General features: G+C 43.2%; 1 protein-coding gene across 1 annotated transcript in view; it reads right to left on the bottom strand.

The window, feature by feature from the left end:
• ZNF674 (zinc finger protein 674) overlaps positions 1-11351 on the bottom strand; it is a 35799-nt gene extending 24448 nt beyond the window's left edge. Inside the window, 6 exon segments of the mRNA XM_089904983.1 lie at positions 5951-6049; positions 6358-6484; positions 8002-8045; positions 8639-8707; positions 9973-10134; positions 10886-11351. Coding sequence (XP_089761109.1) covers positions 5951-6049; positions 6358-6484; positions 8002-8045; positions 8639-8681 — 313 coding nt within the window. The 5' untranslated portion in view covers positions 8682-8707; positions 9973-10134; positions 10886-11351.
• Between the last annotated feature and the right edge of the window lie 10402 nt (positions 11352-21753).

Below are 21753 nucleotides of genomic sequence, written 5' to 3'. Positions count from 1 at the left end.
ACAAACAAAAACAACACATGGGATGAACTGAGCAGAACAGAGACGACAGGGGCAAGAGTCAATGAACTTGGAGTTAAACTGACAGAAATGATCCAACCTGCCGAGGTGAGGAGTAGAGACAAAAAAAAAATGGGAAAAATAAAAGAAAGAAATACAGCAACAGGTATTCCTAGGACAATATCAAAAGGTCCAACATTCATGTCATTGGAGTCCTCAAAGGAAAAGAGACTAGTGCAGAAAAAAAGGTCTGAAGAAATAACGGCCAAAAAACTTCCAAAATTTGGAGAAAGACGTAAATTGACAGATTCAAGAAGCTCAGCATACCAGAAACAACATAAACTCAAAGAAACACCCAGAAATATGACAATCAAATATCTGGAATGCAAAGTTAAAGAAAACATCTTGAATATAGCCAGGAAAAAAAAAAGCACACTGCATATGAGGAAACAATGATTCAAATGACTGTGAGGTTCTCATCAGAAACAATGGAGGCCAGAAGATAATGGAACACCTTAAAAATACTAAAGGAAAAGAAATGTCAACCCAGAATTCTACACTGATGCAAAAATATTCTTCAAGAACGAAGACAAAATTTTAAAATTCTCAGGAGAACAAAAAGTAAGAGATCTTGTCACCAGCAGACCTGTTCTAAGAGAAATGATACAGGATCTTCTTCAGGGTGAAGGGAAATCATATCAGAAGGAAACGTGGAACTTCAGGAATAAATAAAGATCAACAGAAATGGTAAAATATCTGGTAAATATAGAGACTATTTTTCTCCTTTTGAATTCTTTAAGGTATGTATGACAGTTGAAAGCAAACATTATAACATCGTCTGAGCAGTTTAAAATATGAAAACCTATAACATAAAGGAGGGAAGGTAAGAGACCTATATTACTGTAAACCTTCTACATATGACTTGAAAAGTTAAAATATAACTACAGGTGGTGAAAGGGTTAAGTATGTATATCTTAATCCCCAGAGCAACCACTAAAGTAAAAAAAACAAAAAACAAAGGAGATATTGACAAAAAGCAAATAGATAGGTTTAAAATGAAATATTTAAATTGCAGTTGCATTCCCTATGCAAGACCTATGCATTCAAAACTACCAAATATTACTGAGATGAATTTTTATAGACCTAAATAAATTGAGAGATACACTATGTTTGTGAATCGGAACACTCAATATTGTTAGTATTTCAATGACCCACAGATTCAAAGTAATCCCAAACAAAATTCCTGTAGGCTTTTGTGCAGAAATTGGCAAGCTGACTCTAAAATTTATATGAAAATATCAAGGACCAAAACATTATGAAAAGGAAGAACAAAGTTGGAAGACTCACAGTACCTGATGTGAACACTTAATGTAGGCTACAGTAATTAAGACACTGTGGTATTGGCAGGTAGACCAACGCTTATGTGCTCAACTGTTTTTGACAAGGGTGCCCAGGTAAATCAGTGGAGAAGAGACAGTCTTTCCAAAAATGCTGCTTGAACAATTAAATATGCATATGCCAAATAAAGAAGAAAAACAATGACCCTTGCCTCATACCAGGTAAAAATATCCATCTCATTATTGGCCATAGGCCTAAATATAAGAGCTAAAATTATAAATCCTCTGAAATAAAACATGAGAAAATCTTTGTTACCTTGGGTTACAGAATTATTATATAGGGCACAAAAAGCATGAACCATAAAAGAAAAACTTGATAAACTGGACTTTATCAAAATTAAAAATATCTTTTTATGGAAAGACACTGTTAAGATAAAATCAAGCCACAGCATGGGGGTAAAAACTTGGAAAACACATAGCTGATAGAGGGCTTGCATCCGGAATATATAAAGAACTCTCACAACTTAATAATAACAAAAATGGCAACAAATTACAAGAAACAGTTCACCAAAGATGTATAGGTGGCAAATAAACACATGAAAAGATGCTGAACATCAGTTACTGGAGAAATGCAAATTAATATCACAATGAGATACTCTTATACAGCTACTAGAAAGAAAGACTAACAATATTAATAATACCAAGTGCCGGCAAAGTAGCAAAACACCGGAACTCTCATATGCTGCTGCTGGGCATCCAAAATGGTACAGTTACACTGGAAAACAGTTTGGTAGCGTCTTGTGAAGTTGAACATACACTTACCACATGACCAAGCAATCCCACTCTAGATATTTACCTAAGAAATAAGAAAATATATGTCCACACAAAGACCTGAACATGAATGTTCATACCAGCTTCTTTCATAATAACCAAAAGTTGGAAAAAATTCAAAAGTGCATACCCTGGTCTATGGATAAGCAAATGGAGTACCACTCAGCTACAAATAGGAACAAACTGCTGATACACGTCACAACATGGATGAACCTAAAAAGCATTAAGGTAAATGAAAGAAGCAAGATACATAAGGCTGCATACTCTAAGATTCATTTATATGACATTCTAGAAAAAACAAAACTAGAAGAAGAAACAAGATCAGGTGTGGGAGTAGGGGAGAAGTTTAATTGTAAAGGGGAACAAGGGAGTGTTTTAGGGGGAATGAAAATGTCCAATATCTTGATTGTGGTGGTGTTTAAATGACTATATATTTGTTAAACCTATAGAACTGTACACTTGAGAGGTGAACTTCATGGTATATAAATTATACCTCAATAAACCTCATTTTAAAGAAAAGAATGCAGTTACATCAGAATAAATATATCATGACAATACATGGAAAATGCATATGGAAATTACGTTAAAACATTACCATATACAACCCGCTATCATATTGTGCTATTTATGCATTTCCTTTTATTAAACTACCTGTTAAGTATTAAGGATAGAAAAAATACTAACAAATATTTAATTCTAGTTAATGATATGCCTGTGGGAATATTTAGGTGTGAAGTGTACTGATCTCCACAACGTACTTTGAAATGCATCCCACACAAAAAATAAGGGAGATTGATGGAACAACAGAGGAATTAGTACACAAATAGGAGATAAAGAAAATATAGCAAAACATTCATTGTAGAATCTAGGTGGTATTATATGGATGTTCAAACCATAATTCTTTTGCTTGTTTTGTCTGAAAATTTTCATAATAAAATGTTGGGGGAAAAAGGAGCTGATAAAGAACAGCAAAGTAAGCTCAAAGAAGTAGAAGTAGAAATAAAAGTAAAAGGAAAATGGAAAACACACAATAGAGAAAATTAACAAAGGTAAAAGTTCTTTCTGTGAAAAGCTCAACAAACTTAAAATAATAAATATGACAGTGAGGCTACTCTTGATACTTGGATCTTGATAGAAGATTTTTATTATCTCAGAATGACCAGAGAATTTATGAGACCTGTCAGAGATTTCATCCAGGGGCCAGAGGAGAATACAGGCCCTGAAGTAGCTTAAAGAATGGAGGAATGGGGGAAGAGAACCAAGCTGTTGCGCTCCTGTTTTCCATCCCACCTGACCTGTGCTCCTAGGTGATGGCCTTGCTAAGTCTCCCAGTCCTTTGAACCCTTCGCAGCGGACATTTAAAGCAATGAATCTGAACTAGACATGGGCTTCACAACTATCTGGGGTGTTACTCACAACGTGCATAACTAGGCCTACCCCAGATTTCTGAAACAATTTCTAGAGGGTGGGGCCTACTCATGAGTATCCCAAGGGTTCCACAGATCACTATGTGATACACCTCCAGTTGACGACCACTACGTTTAAAAAAATATTCCGTATGGCTAATAACAATAATAAAAAGAGTGATAATATATATTGAGAACTTCCCTTATTCCAAGCACCCTTTTTGGTGCTATACATTCATCAACTCATTAAATTCCGACAATCCTGTAAATTCTAGCATTAGCCCCATTCTACAAACAGGCAGAGAAAGGCTAAGCCACGCGTGCAAAGTGACAGCTTGTGAGTGAAGAAGCCAGAATCTGAATCCAGGCTGTGAGCTCCAAAGCCCAAGCTCTTCACCACTGGGCTGTGGAAGAATAACAAACCTCCTTCCTCTGCTCCGGTCCAAAACAATGAAAGCAATACTTATCCAGTGCTTCTACCAGCCCCCCGCCTGGATGAATGAGAATAAGATGCAGGCTCTCGCCTCTAGGGGTTTGTGTTCCAGGCAGAGAAAAAAGCCACAGGCACTTGGCTAGGTTTTAAAAAAGTTACCAAATGGAATGCAAACCTAGAAGTTTAGCTATGTTATTTAAAGTTACAAATGTAGCTAACAAAGAAACAAAAAATAAAAATTTAATAAACATTGAGAAGAACAGGGGAGCAGAAGGCTGTGTAACTGAGGTAAGTCCTTATTTTTTCATAGAGGGGAGAGAAAACTGAGAGCTCCAGAAATGCAGATGTGTAGGTATACGCTGGACCTATGGAGATGCACATGAGAGGAATTGAAAACAAAAACCTTGAAAACAAGCTGTGCTTGGAGGTGTGACTGGGAATGCACCGAGATTACTTTGTACTCCATAATGTTCTGCAGACTTAGACTGAACATGTGCATGTGACACTTTTAATATAATACAGCTTGTAATATAAGTGAAATGTGACTCAAAGGGTGGAAGGTGCCTCTGAGTTTGCTTCCTCCTTCCTGTAAACACTGGAAGCATGATAAGGCATGCCATTACCAGACAAGAAACCCTGATGAATCTCTACAGGGCAGCAGATACGGGATTGACGGAGCAATAAAGAGGGAATTGTAGCCCAAAAAGTCCCTGGGAGAAGGTACAGGGAGGTGGGTGCACACGCCAGCAAAACTGTGGAGGCTCTGAGCGACAGGGTGCATCTGCCAGGCAGGAGTGGGCTCTGGGAAAGACAGCTGGGGAGTCACCTGGGATCAGCTGGGCCTGCGTCTGACTATAGCTGCAGCTGTGAAACTAAACTCTAAACAGCTGTTGAAAAGCAGATTCAGATTCAGTCAATCTGAGGTGGCTCCCAAGAGTCTGCACTTCTACTCTGAGGCCGGGCCATGCCCAGGCTGCTGGTCCACGAACCACAGTGAATAGTTACAGCGCTCCAGACAGACTTCTTCGGGAGAGGCCACTGAGTGGCCACTGTGAGTGGGAGGGAAAAGGAGGAAGACCAATGTCTGAAGACTTTCTGGATAAGGGGCCCTGAGAAAAAAAACAAAGAAACAACAGAAAAGGAAAGAAGCAGCTCTGTCCAGAACTGAGACACTGCTCACTGAAGCATGCCATCGTGGGAGTAATATGCTCTCAAGTTTATTTATTTTTTTAATAAATAGAGATAACACAAAAGACAAAATAATTGAGTGGGAGGGAAGTATTGACAGGAGGAGGAATCTAACAACAGGTGGAATCAAGTCAGATTTGGAAGAGCCTCAGAGAAATAAGAAAACAGAAACCTGTGTGAAGTGGGCACTGTTTAACCACAAAGTGAGGGCAGAAAAGGACATGGTGGTACTTGGCCTGGTGGAGCTGAAGGTCACTAGCAAAGCTTTTTTGTCCATCCCAACTCCAGTAAACCAGGTAGGATAATTTCCCTGAGGTTAAAGACTCTGCGTTTCAGACTTCGAGGGCCCACAGTATGCCAAGTAAAGAGGAAACATCACCCCTCCATCTGCTTGTCTTCTGATGAACACACAAATGCCCAAGAGATGGGGAAAGTCCCAACAGCTTCCAGAAAGGAGAGGGAGGAGGAAGGAGACAAGGCTGGGCACGTCTCCCTAGCCACCCAGATGCTGGAAGGTGGAGACGGGATCTACAGAACAGCAGTGGCTGCCTCTGTCTGAACCCCAAGAACAAGGGGCTGCAGAGGGGCAGCAGGTGGGGCATCGTGTGGCTATCACAGCAGCTCGTTCCATCAGACCCGAATTGTGTCCCCAGGTCTGGGGTTTCTGAGAAGAACTCCTGGGTGCGCCCCCGAGGCCAAGCTCTCCCTGACCCACCAGGTCCCCTTGCCCTGGCCCAACTGGCCCGGCACGGGCTCACCTGGACACCTCCGTGTTGCGCTTTCTCCAGCTGCCATCCTGGCCTCCTCTTCTCCTTGTCCCAACCTGGAGATCCTACCTGGTTGGGCCACGAGGAATCCTGTTAAGGGGAAATGACAGAGGACTTTCTAATTGACACATGAGGCATTCCGGAACCGAGGCCCATCCTTGCAGGGCAGAGATGGTCTGGCCTCGGTGACTGCCCCGTGAGCCCAGCTAGTGGGCCCTCAGTGCAGACCATCCACAGAGAAGGTGACAGCACAGACAGGGTGCAAACGCCATTATGAATTCTTGACCGTGAGCCTAAGGCCCGATTCATTCAGGGCCCAGACGCCCCTGAGCTGCAGCAGCCGACAGAGAGGGAGCCCCGGGGGGTGCGTTCCAGTCACCCTGTGAAGGGTCCCTCACCCACGGAGACAAGGTGGCTGTAGTTCTCCAGCATGACATCCCTGCAGAGGTTCTTCTGAGTGGCGTCCAGCTGCTGCCACTCCTCCAGGGTGAAGTCCACAAACACATCCCTGAAGGTCAACATTTCCTGCAACAGCACACTCCTCCTTAGCCCACTGTCAAAACAAGGTGGGCAGTGGGGGGGGGGCACTGGCATCTAGAGGGTAGAGGCCATCGATGTTGCTAAATATCCTCCAATGCACATGGCAGCCCTCCACAACACAGCATTATCTTGCCCAAACGTCAAGAGGGCACAGGTGAGAAAACCTGGGGTTGAGCAGTGAAATGGAATGATCATGAAAAGGACTAGAATGTGCTGTAATATGCGAAAAGAAGAAAATAAAAAGAAAAAGGGATTCTTAAGATAGATAAATAGGCACACATGATTTTCGGAAGAATGCATGAAAAAATGAAGGAGACACAAAGACAGGGTGAGAGGGAAAATTATTTTTCACCTTTTGATGAACAAAGTTTTGTTTGAATTTTTTGCCATATGCACAGAGTACTTTTTAAAATACTCAATTCAATTTATTAATGCTCTATTCAGAACATGTTTTTAGAATTTTGGCATCCATATTCTTAAGTGAAAGTGGTCTTTCACTTTTTGCTTTCTTGTAGTATCTTCCTTGAATTTAAGTTAACTGGCATCATAACATGTACTGGATTCCTTTTCACCTTTTAACAGCCTGGAAAAGTTGAACACAGAAATTATCTGCTCTTTAAAATTTTGTGAAAGCAGCAATTAGTCCAGGATTTGGAAGAGCAAATGTAAAGTGTGAACACCTTTGATTCAAAAATCCTACTTCCAGGTGTATTCTCCATAAATACCTGTACTAATGGGCCAAGAGATACATAGAAAGTTCTTCATGAGGCACTGTATATAATAGAAAAAGAAAATTAAAAATCTAAGTGTCCATTCGTAGAGAAATAGTTAAATGATACTTCTATACCATGAAATAGGAACTGAAATAATCTTTATGTACTGATGAGGAACAAAACCCAGAATACAATCAGGTGGGAAAAGCAAGATGGGTATGGGAGTGTGATGGCACTTGTGCAAAAACACATGTTACATATATGTCTATTTTTAGTTAAATTGATGTAAATGCATCTACAGCACCTTATCACCAAATTGTTAACAGTGGGCATCTGCGAGGAAGATGTGGTACTGGGGAGAGAAGAAGTAGGGATCTTTTGGATACTGTTTTTATGCATATTGGAACATGAGACATGGATTTACTTTCATTATTTCAAACATAATGAAAAAGCAAAAAGTGAACTGAAAGTGAAGAAATAGAAAAAGCAAGATGAGTCTATGTATTTAAACAATCTTCTCTGAGAAGGAAAAGAAAAAAAAGAAGAAGAGCAGTCCCAAGAGTAAGAAGTAGATTTTAAAAGTCTTTTCCTTTCTATCTTGTTCCTTTTTCTTTTCTCTTTTTTTTTGGTGAGGAGGGGAAGGACTGGAGAATCTGAGGTGGATGACAGGTTGAACAGAAAACAGCCAGAGCTAAGTGGACTAATAGATTTTTCAAGGCTGCAATGTAATTTCCTAATTGCTGCCTCAAATTCACTGGAAACAAAGTAGGGGGTAAATTAGGAACTCACCTGGGACACGGCCATCTGGCTCTGCCCTGACAAAGGATGGAGATCTAGGAAGGCAGAATTAGGAGGGTCGAGATCAGTGCATACAGCCATGAGACCACCATCACCAGCTTAATAACAATCGCTCTTGCCCCACAGCGGGGATGATCTGGACACGTGGCTGGTAGCTCCAGCCTGTTCCCCTGGGACACGGCTAAGATCCTGTGTGTTTTCCACGTCAATTTATTTTCTCTTCCTGGACAGATTTATGACTTGTGTTTAAAGACATCTCCTCGGAAGCCATTAACAACCTGACATCTCCTTTCTCTCAGGAATTCTATGACTGGAAATTTATCGTAAAAAGGCAATCATAAATAAGCACAGGCTACAAGGATGTTAACTGTAGGTGTTTCCACCATTCAACAATTTGGAAGCAACTAAACCTCCAGCAAAGGGGACTCAGATCAAAAATTAGACACGCAACATGGGAAATACCACATGGGCTTTAAAAATGCAATGCAATCCTGTTCTCATTTCTTAACGTATTTAAAAGTAGGTTACCAAAAAGCAAGTGTAGTGCGATCTCCTTTGTTAAGCAATATGCATTTATTGAGGAAGAGCAGTGCAGAAGGGCGTTTATGAAAACGTTGACACTGCTTACCTTCCAGTGGTAATTCCACCTTTCCTCTTTTATTTACTTGCATTTTTTCATTTTTCACAATATCATTTACTAGTAAAACAGAAAGGAGAAATTATTACAAATCACCTATTATCACACTGAGCCCTGGAGGTGATAGACCCTGAGCAAAGTCTGGAGGACAGGGACAGCTTGCTGTGGTTTGGAGGAAGGAGACAAACCAGAGCTGAGCGCAGGGCCGAGGGGAGGGGCGAGGAGGGAGGAGAGGTGCGGGGTAGAGGGAGGTTAAGGGCCAGGCATTGGTCACTTCCACATGGAGCTGGAAACCACTGACCTTGCGCCAGGCTCCTTCGGACCGTCAGTGGGCCACCGCCACCCTGTTCCCGCCCCAATACTTCCTTAGTTCCTATTATGTCCATTTGATCGCCATGCTCTCCCTTATTTGGCGGTGTTCAAAACACAGTTTCAGCAAGGAGCTTTTGTTAACCATTGCTACCGTAGCAATCCCTGCCTTAAGATCAGGACAACAGGGCTCAGCAAGATGCAGCTTAATGAGTCACTTCCCAGACCCAGTTACTAGCATCAAAATGAGAGGCAGCAGAGCTAGGTGATGGCCTACCTAGAGACCACGCTGAAAGGTCACACACACAGACAAACCAAAGACACCTCTTTGGTCATCTAGTCAGGGTAGAGGAGATTCAACATTTCTGCTACAGGTAAGTGGGTTGTTTATACTATGGGACTGACTCAAATCCAAAAATAGCCCAGGGGACTTCCCTGGCCGAACAGTGGGTAAGACTCTGTGCTTCCACCACAGGGGGCGCGGGTTCCATCCCTGGTTGGGGAACTAAGATCCCGCATGCCATGCGGGGCGGCCAAAAACAAAACAAAAATAGCCCATGGCACAAGAGGGAAGTATAATGATATGTGCACAAATGTGTCAAGAGTGGAGAAAGTCCCGTGAGGCAGGTGGTCAATCTTTCCAGCCTGATCCTGCCTTTGCAGGCACTACAGCAGGGCAGCATCCCTTCATCCGTCTGTAACTTTCATCCCTCTCCTCCAATAGGGCTTCAACTGACCACCATCACACAGCTCTTGATGGTGGCTAGAAGTTGAGTCACCGAGTCAGCCTTGCTCTCTCTCAGCTGAAGGAAGGGACAGAGGGCACTGCAGGTCCAGTTCTTCTAGGACCTGCTATCCTGTGAGCCCCCTCCCTCTAACCAGAGCATCTGGGTCTGTCCTGTGAGCCTTCCCCCTCTGCCCCTGGGGTCTGGGCTGGCGCTCCTCTTCCAACTCCCCTCAGAGGAGCTATTTTATTTCTAAGGAGGCAGGACCCAAGGATTCAAAGACAAAGGTACCTTTGCTGGGACCATCACTTCAGGACCATGTCTCTGCCTCTGACCCGAGGAGCTCACCTCCTTCTGAGGCCTCAGGCTGGGTCTTCTGTAGTCTAAGGAAGCCCATGGCAGATCAGCTGGTGTCAAGCTGCTGAGCTGTGGGCTCAGTTATGAACCCTGACCCTGGAAAGGCAATGACCACACAGGCGATGCAATTAGCAACCTCCATGATGGAGCGAAGTTGAGGAAAACCCCAAAGTTTTCCTTGCCATCAGAAGGCACAGTGCCTCACTGTAGTTTTAAGAATTGACATTCAGTAAGAGCTGAATTACCGCCCGATAAGGTCTGGGCTCTGGAACGAAACTGACCGCCTGCTCTGCCGCTTTTATTCGTTTCGTAAGAGGTCAGGGCCTACTGTGTGCCTGTTCTACTGTTCTACGGGTTCTACTGTTCTACGTGAACAAAACTTCAGAGTTCCGCCATCTTGCGGAGCCATACTCTTAGCAGGGGAGATACAGACAGTGAGCCAGCAAAGTGATAAATGTAGGGTGCGTTTGTTGGAAAGGCATAAACGTTATGCCGAAAAAACGAAAAAAGAAAAAGGATCCCTCCACTTTACTGTGTGACTTTGGTTAGGTTTCCCATCCTTTCTATTCTTTCTTTCTCCGTAAAACAAAGAGCATCGTAGTACCTACTCACAGGGCTATTGTGAACAGACTACTGTGAAACACAGGGGTGCCCGGCATTTACTAGGCACTGAGGAAACGGTCGCTGAATGAATCAAGCAATGAACCAATCACTCGCTGACTCCCGTAGCCCCCCCCTCCCCTCACCACCGCGGCCCTGTCACTCAACCCCCCAGGGGCGCGACCTCATTGCCCAAGGCCCCTCCGACCTCCGCATCCAGCCCATCACCAACTCCGCCCTTCCTTACTCCACCGCCAGGAACCCGAGGTCTCAGGGCAGATAACAACCGGAAGCGTCAACTCGCACCGCCCTCGGGGTCAGCAGGGCACTTCCGCTCGCCGTCGTCCCGGGAGCCCGAGCGCTGTGCACGCGCAGGAGCTAGCTTTGGGGGCGGGGACAACACAGCCAATGGGCAACACGGCGCCTTTCGGGGACAAAGGATTCTGACGTGGTTCCCTCTGAGGTTAGATGGAGCGACGAGAGCGTGCGAGCATTTTCCGCGACGAGTCGTACGAGAGGCTGGGGAGGCGTGTCGGGCGGCGGGAGGCGAGCGGGCTCCGCGCGGACTGTCGTGGCGATCCGAGTCCGCCGCCTCCGAGGCCGAGGCCCGCTCTCCCAGTCCGTTCTCCCGCGCGGCCGGGCCTCCTTGTTGCTGTGCTCCCTGGGGAGTTCCCGCCCCTCCATGTTCCAAAGCCACGCTCTCCTCTTTCTTTAGATCCTCAGAAAAAGAAACCGGTAGTCGTGCCTGCTGCCTCCACGGCGGCACATGGGCGCGGCCGTCTTGGGCGCGGGGTGGAACCGTCGGAGCCGGGCCCTGGTCTCAGGCCAGGGGTCGGGGAGCAGGGTTCAAGCTCAGTCGGGGAAGCAGCATGCAGGAGGGGCTGGGAGTTGTGCTGCAGGGCAGGCAGCATGCACAAATGAGGAGGAAACCATGATGCCTGATTCTCCTGAAATCAGTCGAGGAACTCCGGTTTCTGGGACCTTGGGGATCCTTGGAGAATCTGGGCTTTGCCGGTTGGAAAGCACAGCATAAAGTGGGGGGAGAGCTGTTTCTCTGACGATGCCAGCCAGTGGCAACATGGCCTGCTAAAAGTCCTGTAGTGCCCTTGAGGAAAGTTTTCTGTTCCCTGTCGGGGTCTGGGGAAAGAGACCAAGGGTGTGCCGTGTGCTTGTGGTACCTGCCTGGTCACCAAGCAGAACTCCTTGGGCTGGGCAAGACAGGGTCTGGGCTCAGTACACCCAATTCCTTCTGTGCTACAGCCAACAGGTGCCAGGCACTGTTGAGAGAAGCAAGTGACAAAAGCAGTCATGGAAGCCAACATACATTTATTTACTCTTCCATCTGAACATACTGCTTTCTTCCTGTCTTTCCCTTTCGCCTCTGAGGAGGTGGTGGCATGTGTGATATTCCCAGGTTGGTTGGATGAATCATTGCCCAGATCTACAACCTGGAGGTCTCCTGGGAAGTGACTCTGTCCCAGTCTTGTGTAGAAGTCCCGGGAGAAGAGTCTGTTTTCTGTCAGGCACGTGACTGGGGACTTGCCCCCCCCCCCACTGTGATTCTTTGTACCTTAAATGTTGGCCAGGTTTAGGGATGGTAACCTATTTATTTCCAGAAGAGAGGTGACCTGATAAGTTTTTCTGACACCACTGTCAGGAGGCAGGAGAAAGTTAATAGAATTAGTATGACAGTGTCCTGAGGACAGTAGAGAAACCCCCAGCTGCAGAAAGACCTGGTCATTGGCCCTGGTCAGACGCTCCCCATATCCTGACTCTGCAGGAATGAATGCTTTCTCAAAGAGAAGGGGCTGGCGAAGGGCATGCAGTTGTTGCTCATACCGTGCCAGCATTTCCTAGTGTGACTTGGGCATCCAGGAACCAAGAAACATGCCAAGGTGTTCTTCCAGCCCACACTCCGCCCAGCTGTTGGGATCTACCGATCCGTAGAAGAGAAGGCTTGGCTCCACCACTTACCGGCCCTTTGGGCCTCTTGTATGTCATAGCTAAAGACCGCACATCCCAACGGGCTGTCAGGATTGTTTAAAGGAACATCTCTAGCGCCCCCAGCCCAGAATGTGTCCTAAGGCAGGCACCTGGTAAGTGGTGGTATTACCAAAGCAAGCTTGGGTCCACTCACCCACACCCCATAAAACGTATGTACTGACACCAGGTCGTGGTGAAGGAAAGTACAGCGTGTACTGCAGGGCACCAAACAAGGAGTCCAGGCAACTAGTGCTCAAAAGGCCTGAACTCCCCAATGGCTTTCAGGGAAGGGTTTTTAAAGACAGAGTGAGGCAGGAGGTTGTGGGATGTGTGATCAGCTGATGGCCATTCTTCTGATTGGTTGCTGGTGAGGTAATCGGGGAGTCAACCTCATCAACCTTCTGCTTCCAACCAATCTGGGGTCTAAGTGCTTGTGGTCAGCATGCAGTTAAGGTCTTCCGCCTGATGGGGATTTCAGTATCTGCAAAACAGCTCACAGGATATGGCTCTGGATATTATCTATAGCCCTTGGGGAGGAACTAAAGGTCCTTGACTTTGTTTAATGGCTAAACTATTATTTTGTCTTGCTTGACTGTTTTCCTTTGTTTCTGCATTTTCTCACTTCTCTGATTAAATTATTCTTTGAAACTTGGGGAAGACCAAAGAGGCCAGAGTTTTTCTACAGATGAGAAGCAGGTGGAGGACATGGGAGGGGTCTGTCCCCGGAAGGCCTCTAGGGTCCTGCTTGGTTACCGTGGCAGTTTCTGCTGTCCTCTCCCCAACACTAGGGAGCATGCTGGTGCCAGTGCTGCTCCTTCCTGCACTGTGTGCTTCCCTCCCCTTCGCCACCAACCTTGCCCAGGGTCACCACTGAAAACGTCTTTTTGTTGTTTTTTTTTTTTGCCCAGGGCCCAGGAGTGAACCCGGGCCCTTGGCGGTGAGAGCACAGAGTCCTAACCACTGGACCGCCAGGAATTCCCTGAAAACATGTTTTTAAATGGCAGTTAGGCCTCTAAGTTAAAATTCATTGTAAAGTGTAACCTCAGCAGGCCCAGGTTACTCAAGCCCTTACGTTCCCAAGAAAAGCCTGTCTCAGGAAGACTGGTCCTTGTCCCACTCCTGGGAGAGCACCACAAAGAGCCTGGCGTGTTCTGCCTAGTAGGGTATTTCTGTAATCCAGGCACCTCTGTTCCATCTGACCAGGTGCTTCATGCTAATGGTGTGACGTATGGTGAGGGTCTGTTTTGTATGTCTGAGGCCCTCGGCTGTGCTGTATTAGTTTGACACCTGGGGGCTGTAGACCGAGTAGCTAAAGTGAGTGACGTGGAAGCTGCATGCCTGCATGACTGACCTCCAGTCAAATCTCTGGACCCCTAGGCATGGGTGAGCTTCCCTGACTGGCAACACTTTGCATGTGTTGTCACACATCATTTCTGGGAGAATTAAGCATTGTCCATGTGACTCCTTTGGGAGAGGACAACTGGATCTCACCACTGGTTTCCACTGGACTGCAGCCCTGCACCTTTTGCCTTTGCTGATTTTACTTTCACTGTCATAAATCCTAACTATGCGTATGGGACTTCCCTGGTGGTCCAGTGGTTAAGACTCCATGCTCCCAATGCAGGGGTCCTGGGTTCGATCCCTGGTCAGGGAACTAAAGCCTACATGCCACAACTAAAGAGCCCGCATGCCACACTAAAGAGCCCGCATGCCGCAACTAAGACTTGGTGCAGCCAAATAAATAAATTTCTTTTAAAAATAATAATAATTCTGTATATAACAGCTCAGCTGGACTCACAGACTCTGAAAAGAACTAACAGCTTTTCTGAGTTCCGAGTCCTTCTAGGGAACCTTTAAGCCTGAGGGTGGTCCTGGGGAACCCGAACATACTGTTCCTGTAGATTCTGAGGTTCGTTTGTTTCAACCATCCCAGTGGGTGGACCTCATGAACACAGTGTGACTCCGCCCCCAGCAGTACACTTGCTTGGTGTTTGTGCGGAGGTTGCAGACCTGAGGAGCAGCAGCCGGAGGGTACTGCTGTGATTTTCCCGCCTCCGAGGAGCAGAGGTGCTGAGTACTTGCAGTGGGTGGCAGCTGAGCGAGCTTGCTTTCTTGCTGTGGTGCAGGGCTCTGCTGAGGGTCCCTGGTACATGCCTCTTCCTGGAAGTCTTCCCTGCAGTGACTGAGGTGACAGGTCCATCAAGCAATGTCTTGATGACGTTCTGCTCTTTGAACTGGGTGAGTTCCTGTAGGAAAGGGAAGGCCAGTTGCAAGTGTTCATCTCCTGCTGCACTGCATCGCTGTGCGTGCCACTGCCTCTGCAGATTTCCCACAGGCAGGAGAGTGTGCAGAGTGAATGGGGCTGGAATAGACAAAATGGGAATCCACCCCAGGGAACTGGTTGATGGCTCCAGTATGTTGGCATGAAGCCAATCACATGACTGTCAGGTGGCACAGAGGTTAGAGCTTCAGTCTTTGGATGACTGTGTCTGTTAGTTGAGAAGTGTGTGTACCACAATGAAACCCAAAGGAGGAAGACTTCAGCTAGCTGATGACGATTCTACTTTCAAGGTCTCTTTCTGTTATTGAAGGATGTTGTAATAAGCCCAGTGTGTAATAATATGTACTGTGGGAAACAGGCAGGAGAGTATGTAGAGTGAGTAGAGCTGCTGTTTTCAGAAGTGAAGGCCCTTTCCTCTTGTGCCCCTCTCTTCAGTCATTTTGCTGTACTCGTCATGTCCTATGTTGATGTCACTATCTCATCTGAATTTAACAGTGGTTTTTGCCAGATGTCTTACCACTGGTTAATATATTAAAATTATTGCCTGTAGCCAAATGTATTTTTATACTTCTGCTTGCTTCAGTTATTTTTGTACGAGTTTCCTGTTGATTTGTAATGTAGTAGCACAAAACTAATTCTTAATGTCCATCTCCAGTGTGAATTTCACATGCTAAACCAAGAAAAACCTATAGGGCTTCCCTGGTAGTGCAGTAGTTAAGAATCCCCCTGCCAATGCAGGGGACATGAGTTCGAGCCCTGGTCCGGGAAGATCCCACATGCCGCGGAGCAACTAAGCCTGTGCTCTAGAGCCTGCGAGTCACAACTACTGAGTCCGTGTGCCACAGCTACTGAAGCCTGCACGCCTAGAGCCCGTGCTCCACAACAGGAGAAGCCACCGCAATGAGAAGCCCGTGCACCGCAACGAAGAGTAGCCCCCACTCACTGCAACTAGAGAAAAGCCTGTGTGCAACAACAACAACCCAACGCAGCCAAAAATAAAATAATTTTTTAAAATAATAATAATAAGATGGGGGAATTCCCTTAAAAATGCTTGATTCTTTAAGAAAAAAATAGGACAACCTATGAATTACAATTATTTAGATTTTATTAAATTATCTGTTGGTGAATAAAGTATGAGGTATGCTTAAAAGAGTATAGAGGAGATTCATATTTCTATTTTATATGAGTTTTCTAAGTAAGAACACATCCCTCCCATCCACATTCACTATATTCACAGGGTTTCTGAAGTATGAATTCTCTCATGCTTGGTAATGGCAACAGTGCAGCCACATCTAAAGGATTTCCCAGATTTAATACATTTGTAGGATTCTCTCCTGCAAGAATTCTCATATCGCAGCAACACAGAGGTCATATCTGTAGGCCTTCCCTCATTCATGTCATTTACAGAGTTTCACTTCAGTATGAATGCTACGATGTTGAGTAAGATATGGGGATTGGCTAATTCAACATATTTGCAGGATTTGTCTCTGATATGAATTCTCTAATGTTGAGTAAGAAGTGAGTATTGGCTAAGGTCTTTCCATGTTCCTTTAATAAGTTTTCTATTCAGTAGAAAGTTTATAATGCTGAATAAGTTGTGATCCAGAACTAAATGCATTTGCAAATTGCTTTGAATTGTACGTTTTCTCTACACCATGTTTTCTCTGATGTTTACGCTGAGCATTAACTAAAAAGTCTTTGCCATTTCTCAAGCTTATAGGATTTTACTCAAAATAAATCTTTGTCCTTGAGCACAAGAGTAGAATTCTCTCTTTTTTTAAAACATGCTGGGTTCTTTTTTAAAATTATTCATTTATTTATTTTTGGCCACACCACGCGGGCATGTGAGATCTTAGTTCCCTGACTGGAGATGGAAGCCAGGCCCATGGCTGTGGAAGTGCAGAGCCCTAACCACTGGACCGCCAGGGAATTCCCAAGAGTAGAATTCTCTTCACGCTCATTATATTTCAAGGGTTTTTCTTTAGCATAAGCAACTTTGTTTTATTGGGAGTAAATTTATTTGGGTATAAACTAATACAGTATTAATATATAATACTGATATATATCATATATATCACATATATAATATTGTTTAATTGGGAGTAAATTTATATGGGAATTTTTTTATCATATATATAATACTGAGTTTCTCTAATTCCTTTTGTGAAAATGCTCTTGAACCACTGGCTTCAAATGGAAACCTTTACCAGGTTTGTTACATTTGCCTCTTTTTTCCCCAGTTTTTTCTTTAGCACAGATAACTTTTACCTGAAATGCCTCGCATTTCCCCTCTGCATCTCAAATTAACCTTTGCATTGTCACTTTTTTCTGAAATGAAAATTGTGTCATTGTTAATATGCACAGATATCCTAGCTAGATACCAACTAGGGACTTTGTAGAATCAAGATTAGCCATCATGTACATGTCAATGATAACTAGTAAAATATATATACTAGGAAGAATAATGCACATCAAAAAGCAAGAATTCAACTATAAATAAACCTAAGAAGATTGTATGTCATCTATATAAAAGAGAATAAATAAGCTGTATTCATGAATGAAGACTCAATACTGTAAAACCCCAGTTGTCCATAAACCTAATCCATGAATTTCAGGCAATTTGAATCAATATTCTAAATAGGATCAGGGGCCTTTGGTACAATTCTTCATTTTAATTGGCAGGAAAAAATATATATGAAAACAGCCAAGGGTATTTTGAGGATAGTTATAATAAGGGAAGACATATAAGATATTATACTCCATTATAAGCTACAGTAAATAAAACATGTGGCATAGAGCAGAATTAAAGAAATCACTGAAACAGAATAAAAAATCCAGAATCAGTGTCAAGTATATGAAATACTAAATGAAGTTTAGCTAACAATACTGTGAAAAAACTAAGAAATTGAGAGGGGAATTTGCCTTACTGTATATAAAGTTATAAATCTACTTAAACTAGTTTATGATGGTTGATGAAAAAGTCAGTGGAAGGCAGAGGTCCAATGCATAGCCATGCATATATGGAAAATAACATGACAAATGTGTTGTTCCAAGTTTGTGGAAACTGATAGTGCTGATATGATGTAAATCTATTTGTAAGGGAAAAAAATTCTGGACCCCTAAATCATATCGTATACAATGACAAACTCCAGATGGATTAAAATTAAATATGACAAAATAATAAAATGTCATAATGAAATATAGGAAAATATCATATAACATTGTGATGGAGGATAAATAGGAACAACTCAGAAGCCATGAAGTAAATCCTAGACCTCATTAAAACATCTTTAAAATAAAAACAAAATCAAAAGGTAAGATGTACATTGGGGGGACTTCCCTCATGGCACAGTGGTTAAGAATCTGCCTACCAATGCAGGGGACACGGCCCTGGCCTGGGAAGTTCCTACATGCCGCAGAGCAACTAAGCCCGTGTGGCGCAACTACTGAGCCTGCGCTCTAAAGCCGGTGAGCCACAACTACTGAAGCCCACACGCCTAAAGCCTGTGCTCTGCAAGAAGAGAAGCCACCACAATGAGAAGCCCCCGCTTGCCACAACTAGAGAAACCCCAGGCGCAGCAACGAACGCCCAATGCACCCCAAAATAATAAATAAATAAATAATAAATTTTTAAAAAAAGATGGACATTGGGGAAAATATTTGCAACACTTACAACAGAACTACTATTCCTAATAAAAATATCCCCACAAACTGTTGTAAGAGAGAATAGAAAAATAGAAAAATGGACAAAGAATATGAAGAAGCTAGTCACAGAATAAGAAAAAAGTTGTAACTATTTTGAACTGGTTTTTCTTTTGGATGGTATACCATGTGGATATAGTCTTCAAAGGAATAAAGGAAGTTCATATTTATGAGGGGGAGGTGTGCTCAATCTCATATTTGCATCTCTGACTCTGAATTTTTTCTAAACTATAATCTTACATTTCCATACACTACCAAACGTAAAATAGATAGCTAGTGGGAAGCAGCCACATAGCACAGGGAGATCAGCTCGGTGCTTTGTGACCACGTAGAGGGGTGGGATAGGGAGGGTGGGAGGGAGGGAGACGCAAGAGGGAAGAGATACGGGAACATACATATATGTATAACTGATTCACTTTGTTATAAAGCAGAAACTAACACACCATTGTAAAGCAATTATACTCCAATAAAGATGTAAAAATAAAATCTTACATTTCCTACTGCACATAATGCTTGGGAATCTAATTCACACCTCAAACCTATTAAAAGCCAAACAAACTCATCATAGTTTTAATCAGAGTAACATGCAATCATTGTATTAAAATTAATGAGAAGAAACTGGAACTCTCCTACTTTTCTTGTGGGAATGTATTGAATAAAAATACAGCCACTTGGGAAGACAGTTTGGCAGCCCCTCAAAAGATTAAACAGTTACCATATGGCCCAGCAATTTCACTCCTAGGTGTATACCCAAGGAAACTGAAAAACATGTTCACCAAAAAAACTTGTTGTACATAAATGTTCAGAGCAACATCATTCCTAATAACCAAAAAGTGGAAACAAACCAAATGTCAATCAACTGATAAATGGATAAAAAAATGTGTATCTATACAATGAAATATTAACCATAAAAAGGAATGAAGTACTGATACAATGTGCAATGTGTATGAACCATTATAAGTTAAAGAAGTCAAATACTACTCAGCCATGAAAAAGAATGAAATTTTGCCATTTGCAACAACATGGATGCACTTGGAGGGTATTATGCTAAGTGCAATAAATCAGAGAAAGATAAATACTACATGAAATCACTTATATGTGGATTCTAAAAAATTAATGAATATAACAAAACAGAAACAGATATAGACAACAAAATACCAGTGGGGAAAGGGAATGGGGTAGGGGCAAGATAAGGGTAGAGGATTAAGAGGTACAAGCTACTATGTATAAAATCAATAAGCTGCAAGGATGTATGGTACATCACAGGGAATATAGCCAACATTTTATAATAACTATACATGAAATATAACCTTTAAAAATCGAATCACTATGTTGTACACCTGAAACATATACTATTGTACATCAACTATACCTCAGTTAAAAAAAGAAAGAAGCCAGACACAAAAAGCCACCTATTCTATCATTCCATTGATATGAAATATCCAGAATAGACAAATACCTAGAGACAAAAGTAGATTCGTTTCCAGTGGCTGAGGGGAGGGGGAAGTGGAGAGTGGCTATTAATGGTTTATTAATTTACTAGGGCTGCCATAACAAAGTACCACAACTGGGTGGCTTAAACAACAGAAATTCATTGTCTCATAATTCTGGAAACTAGAGGTCTGAGATCAAGGTGCTGGCAGTGCCCATGTTCCCCCTGGAGGCACTAGAGAAGTGTCTGCCCCAGGCCTTTCTCCCAGCTTCTGGTAGTTCCTTGGCTTGTGGCAGAATAATACTAATCTTCACGTGGTGTTCTCCCTGTGTGTGTGTCTGTTTTTGTGTCCAAATTTCCCCTTTTTATAAGGACATCAGTCACATTGGATTAGGGACCCACCCTACTCCAGTATGATTTCATATTAACTAATTCCATCTGCAATTACCCTATTTCCAAATAAGGACACTTTCTGAAGTAGGGCTTCAACATGAAATTTGGGGAACAAACACAGTTCAACCTGTAACAAATGGGTATGGAGTTTCTTTTGGGGGTGATGGAACTGTTCTGGGAATTAGTGAGTGGTGGTGGGTGCACAACATTGTGAATATACTATAAACCACTGAATTGAACATTGTAATGGTGAATTTTGTGTTATGTGAATTAAATTTCAATTAAAAATTACCCCCCCAAAAAACCTTAACCCTCTGGCAAGGTTGTCTTTTTCAAGCCTGGGTGCAATGTTATTCCTCACAATTTACGTAGAATATAAGCTCCCGTGAGGACAAGGATTTTTGTGTAATCTGTATCTTAGTGCCTAGTATACTGCTGGAAACATCATAGATGATGAATAAATATTTGTTGAATTAATAGATAAATAAATGAGAGTTTTATACCATGTCTTAAAATTGTGCATCCGAGAGGTAAAATATCTTAAATATGTAACCTTTAAAATTAATCTGGTTTTAAATACTACAGTCAAACAGTGCCTTAATAATCTTCTCATTGCAGAAATCTTGTTGCAGCCTTAGTAGAGAGGGATGGCAAAGTCTAATTCAGGGTCATCACTGCTCAAAGAGCTCTTTAGCTGAAAATACAGAAAAGTAGCAAAACTCATCATCTCTAAAAAATTTCTCTCAGATGGATCATCTCCCATGTTCCTACTCTGTTAATACTTGCTTTGTGGGACTTCCCTGGTGGTGCAGTGGATAAGACTCCACGCTCCCAGTGCAGAGGGCTCAGGTTCAATCCCTGGTCAGGGAACTAGACCCCACATGCATGCCGCAACTAAGAGTTCACATGCCACTACTAAGGAGCCCACATACTGCAACTAAGGAGCTCACAAGCCACAACTAAGGAGCCCACCTGCCGCAACTAAGACCCTAGATAAAATATTTTTTTAAAAGACTTGCTTTGTGATTCCCATTTTCTCAGCTAGAAGCCAGAAGGCTAGGGAGCCTGGTGGATGCAGAGGAGAGGCTCCTAAGACACACAAAGCAGGGTAGAGAAGGTTGGTGAGTGAAACTGTAGAAGAAAAGGGGATTATTCAGCACAGACATGATTTGGTAGAGTTGTTAACATTTGGAACCCTATGTTGATTGGTGAATTGTACTAAGTCTTCCTGGAGTTGGAAAGGCCCTTCAGTGTTATCCCTAATTGAAGCAAAGGTGCCAGGCATTGAAACAGTTGTTGGATGTGGAGATGGGGCATGACTTTC

This window comes from Delphinapterus leucas, chromosome X (assembly GCF_059928025.1).
Source record: "Delphinapterus leucas isolate spDelLeu-1000000601 "Yukka" chromosome X, BTC_Dleu_Yukka2, whole genome shotgun sequence".
In the NCBI taxonomy this organism is placed as follows: Eukaryota; Metazoa; Chordata; class Mammalia; order Artiodactyla; family Monodontidae; genus Delphinapterus; species Delphinapterus leucas.
Note: the sequence above shows the minus strand (reverse complement) of the source record. Positions and strands in the feature narration are given on the sequence as shown.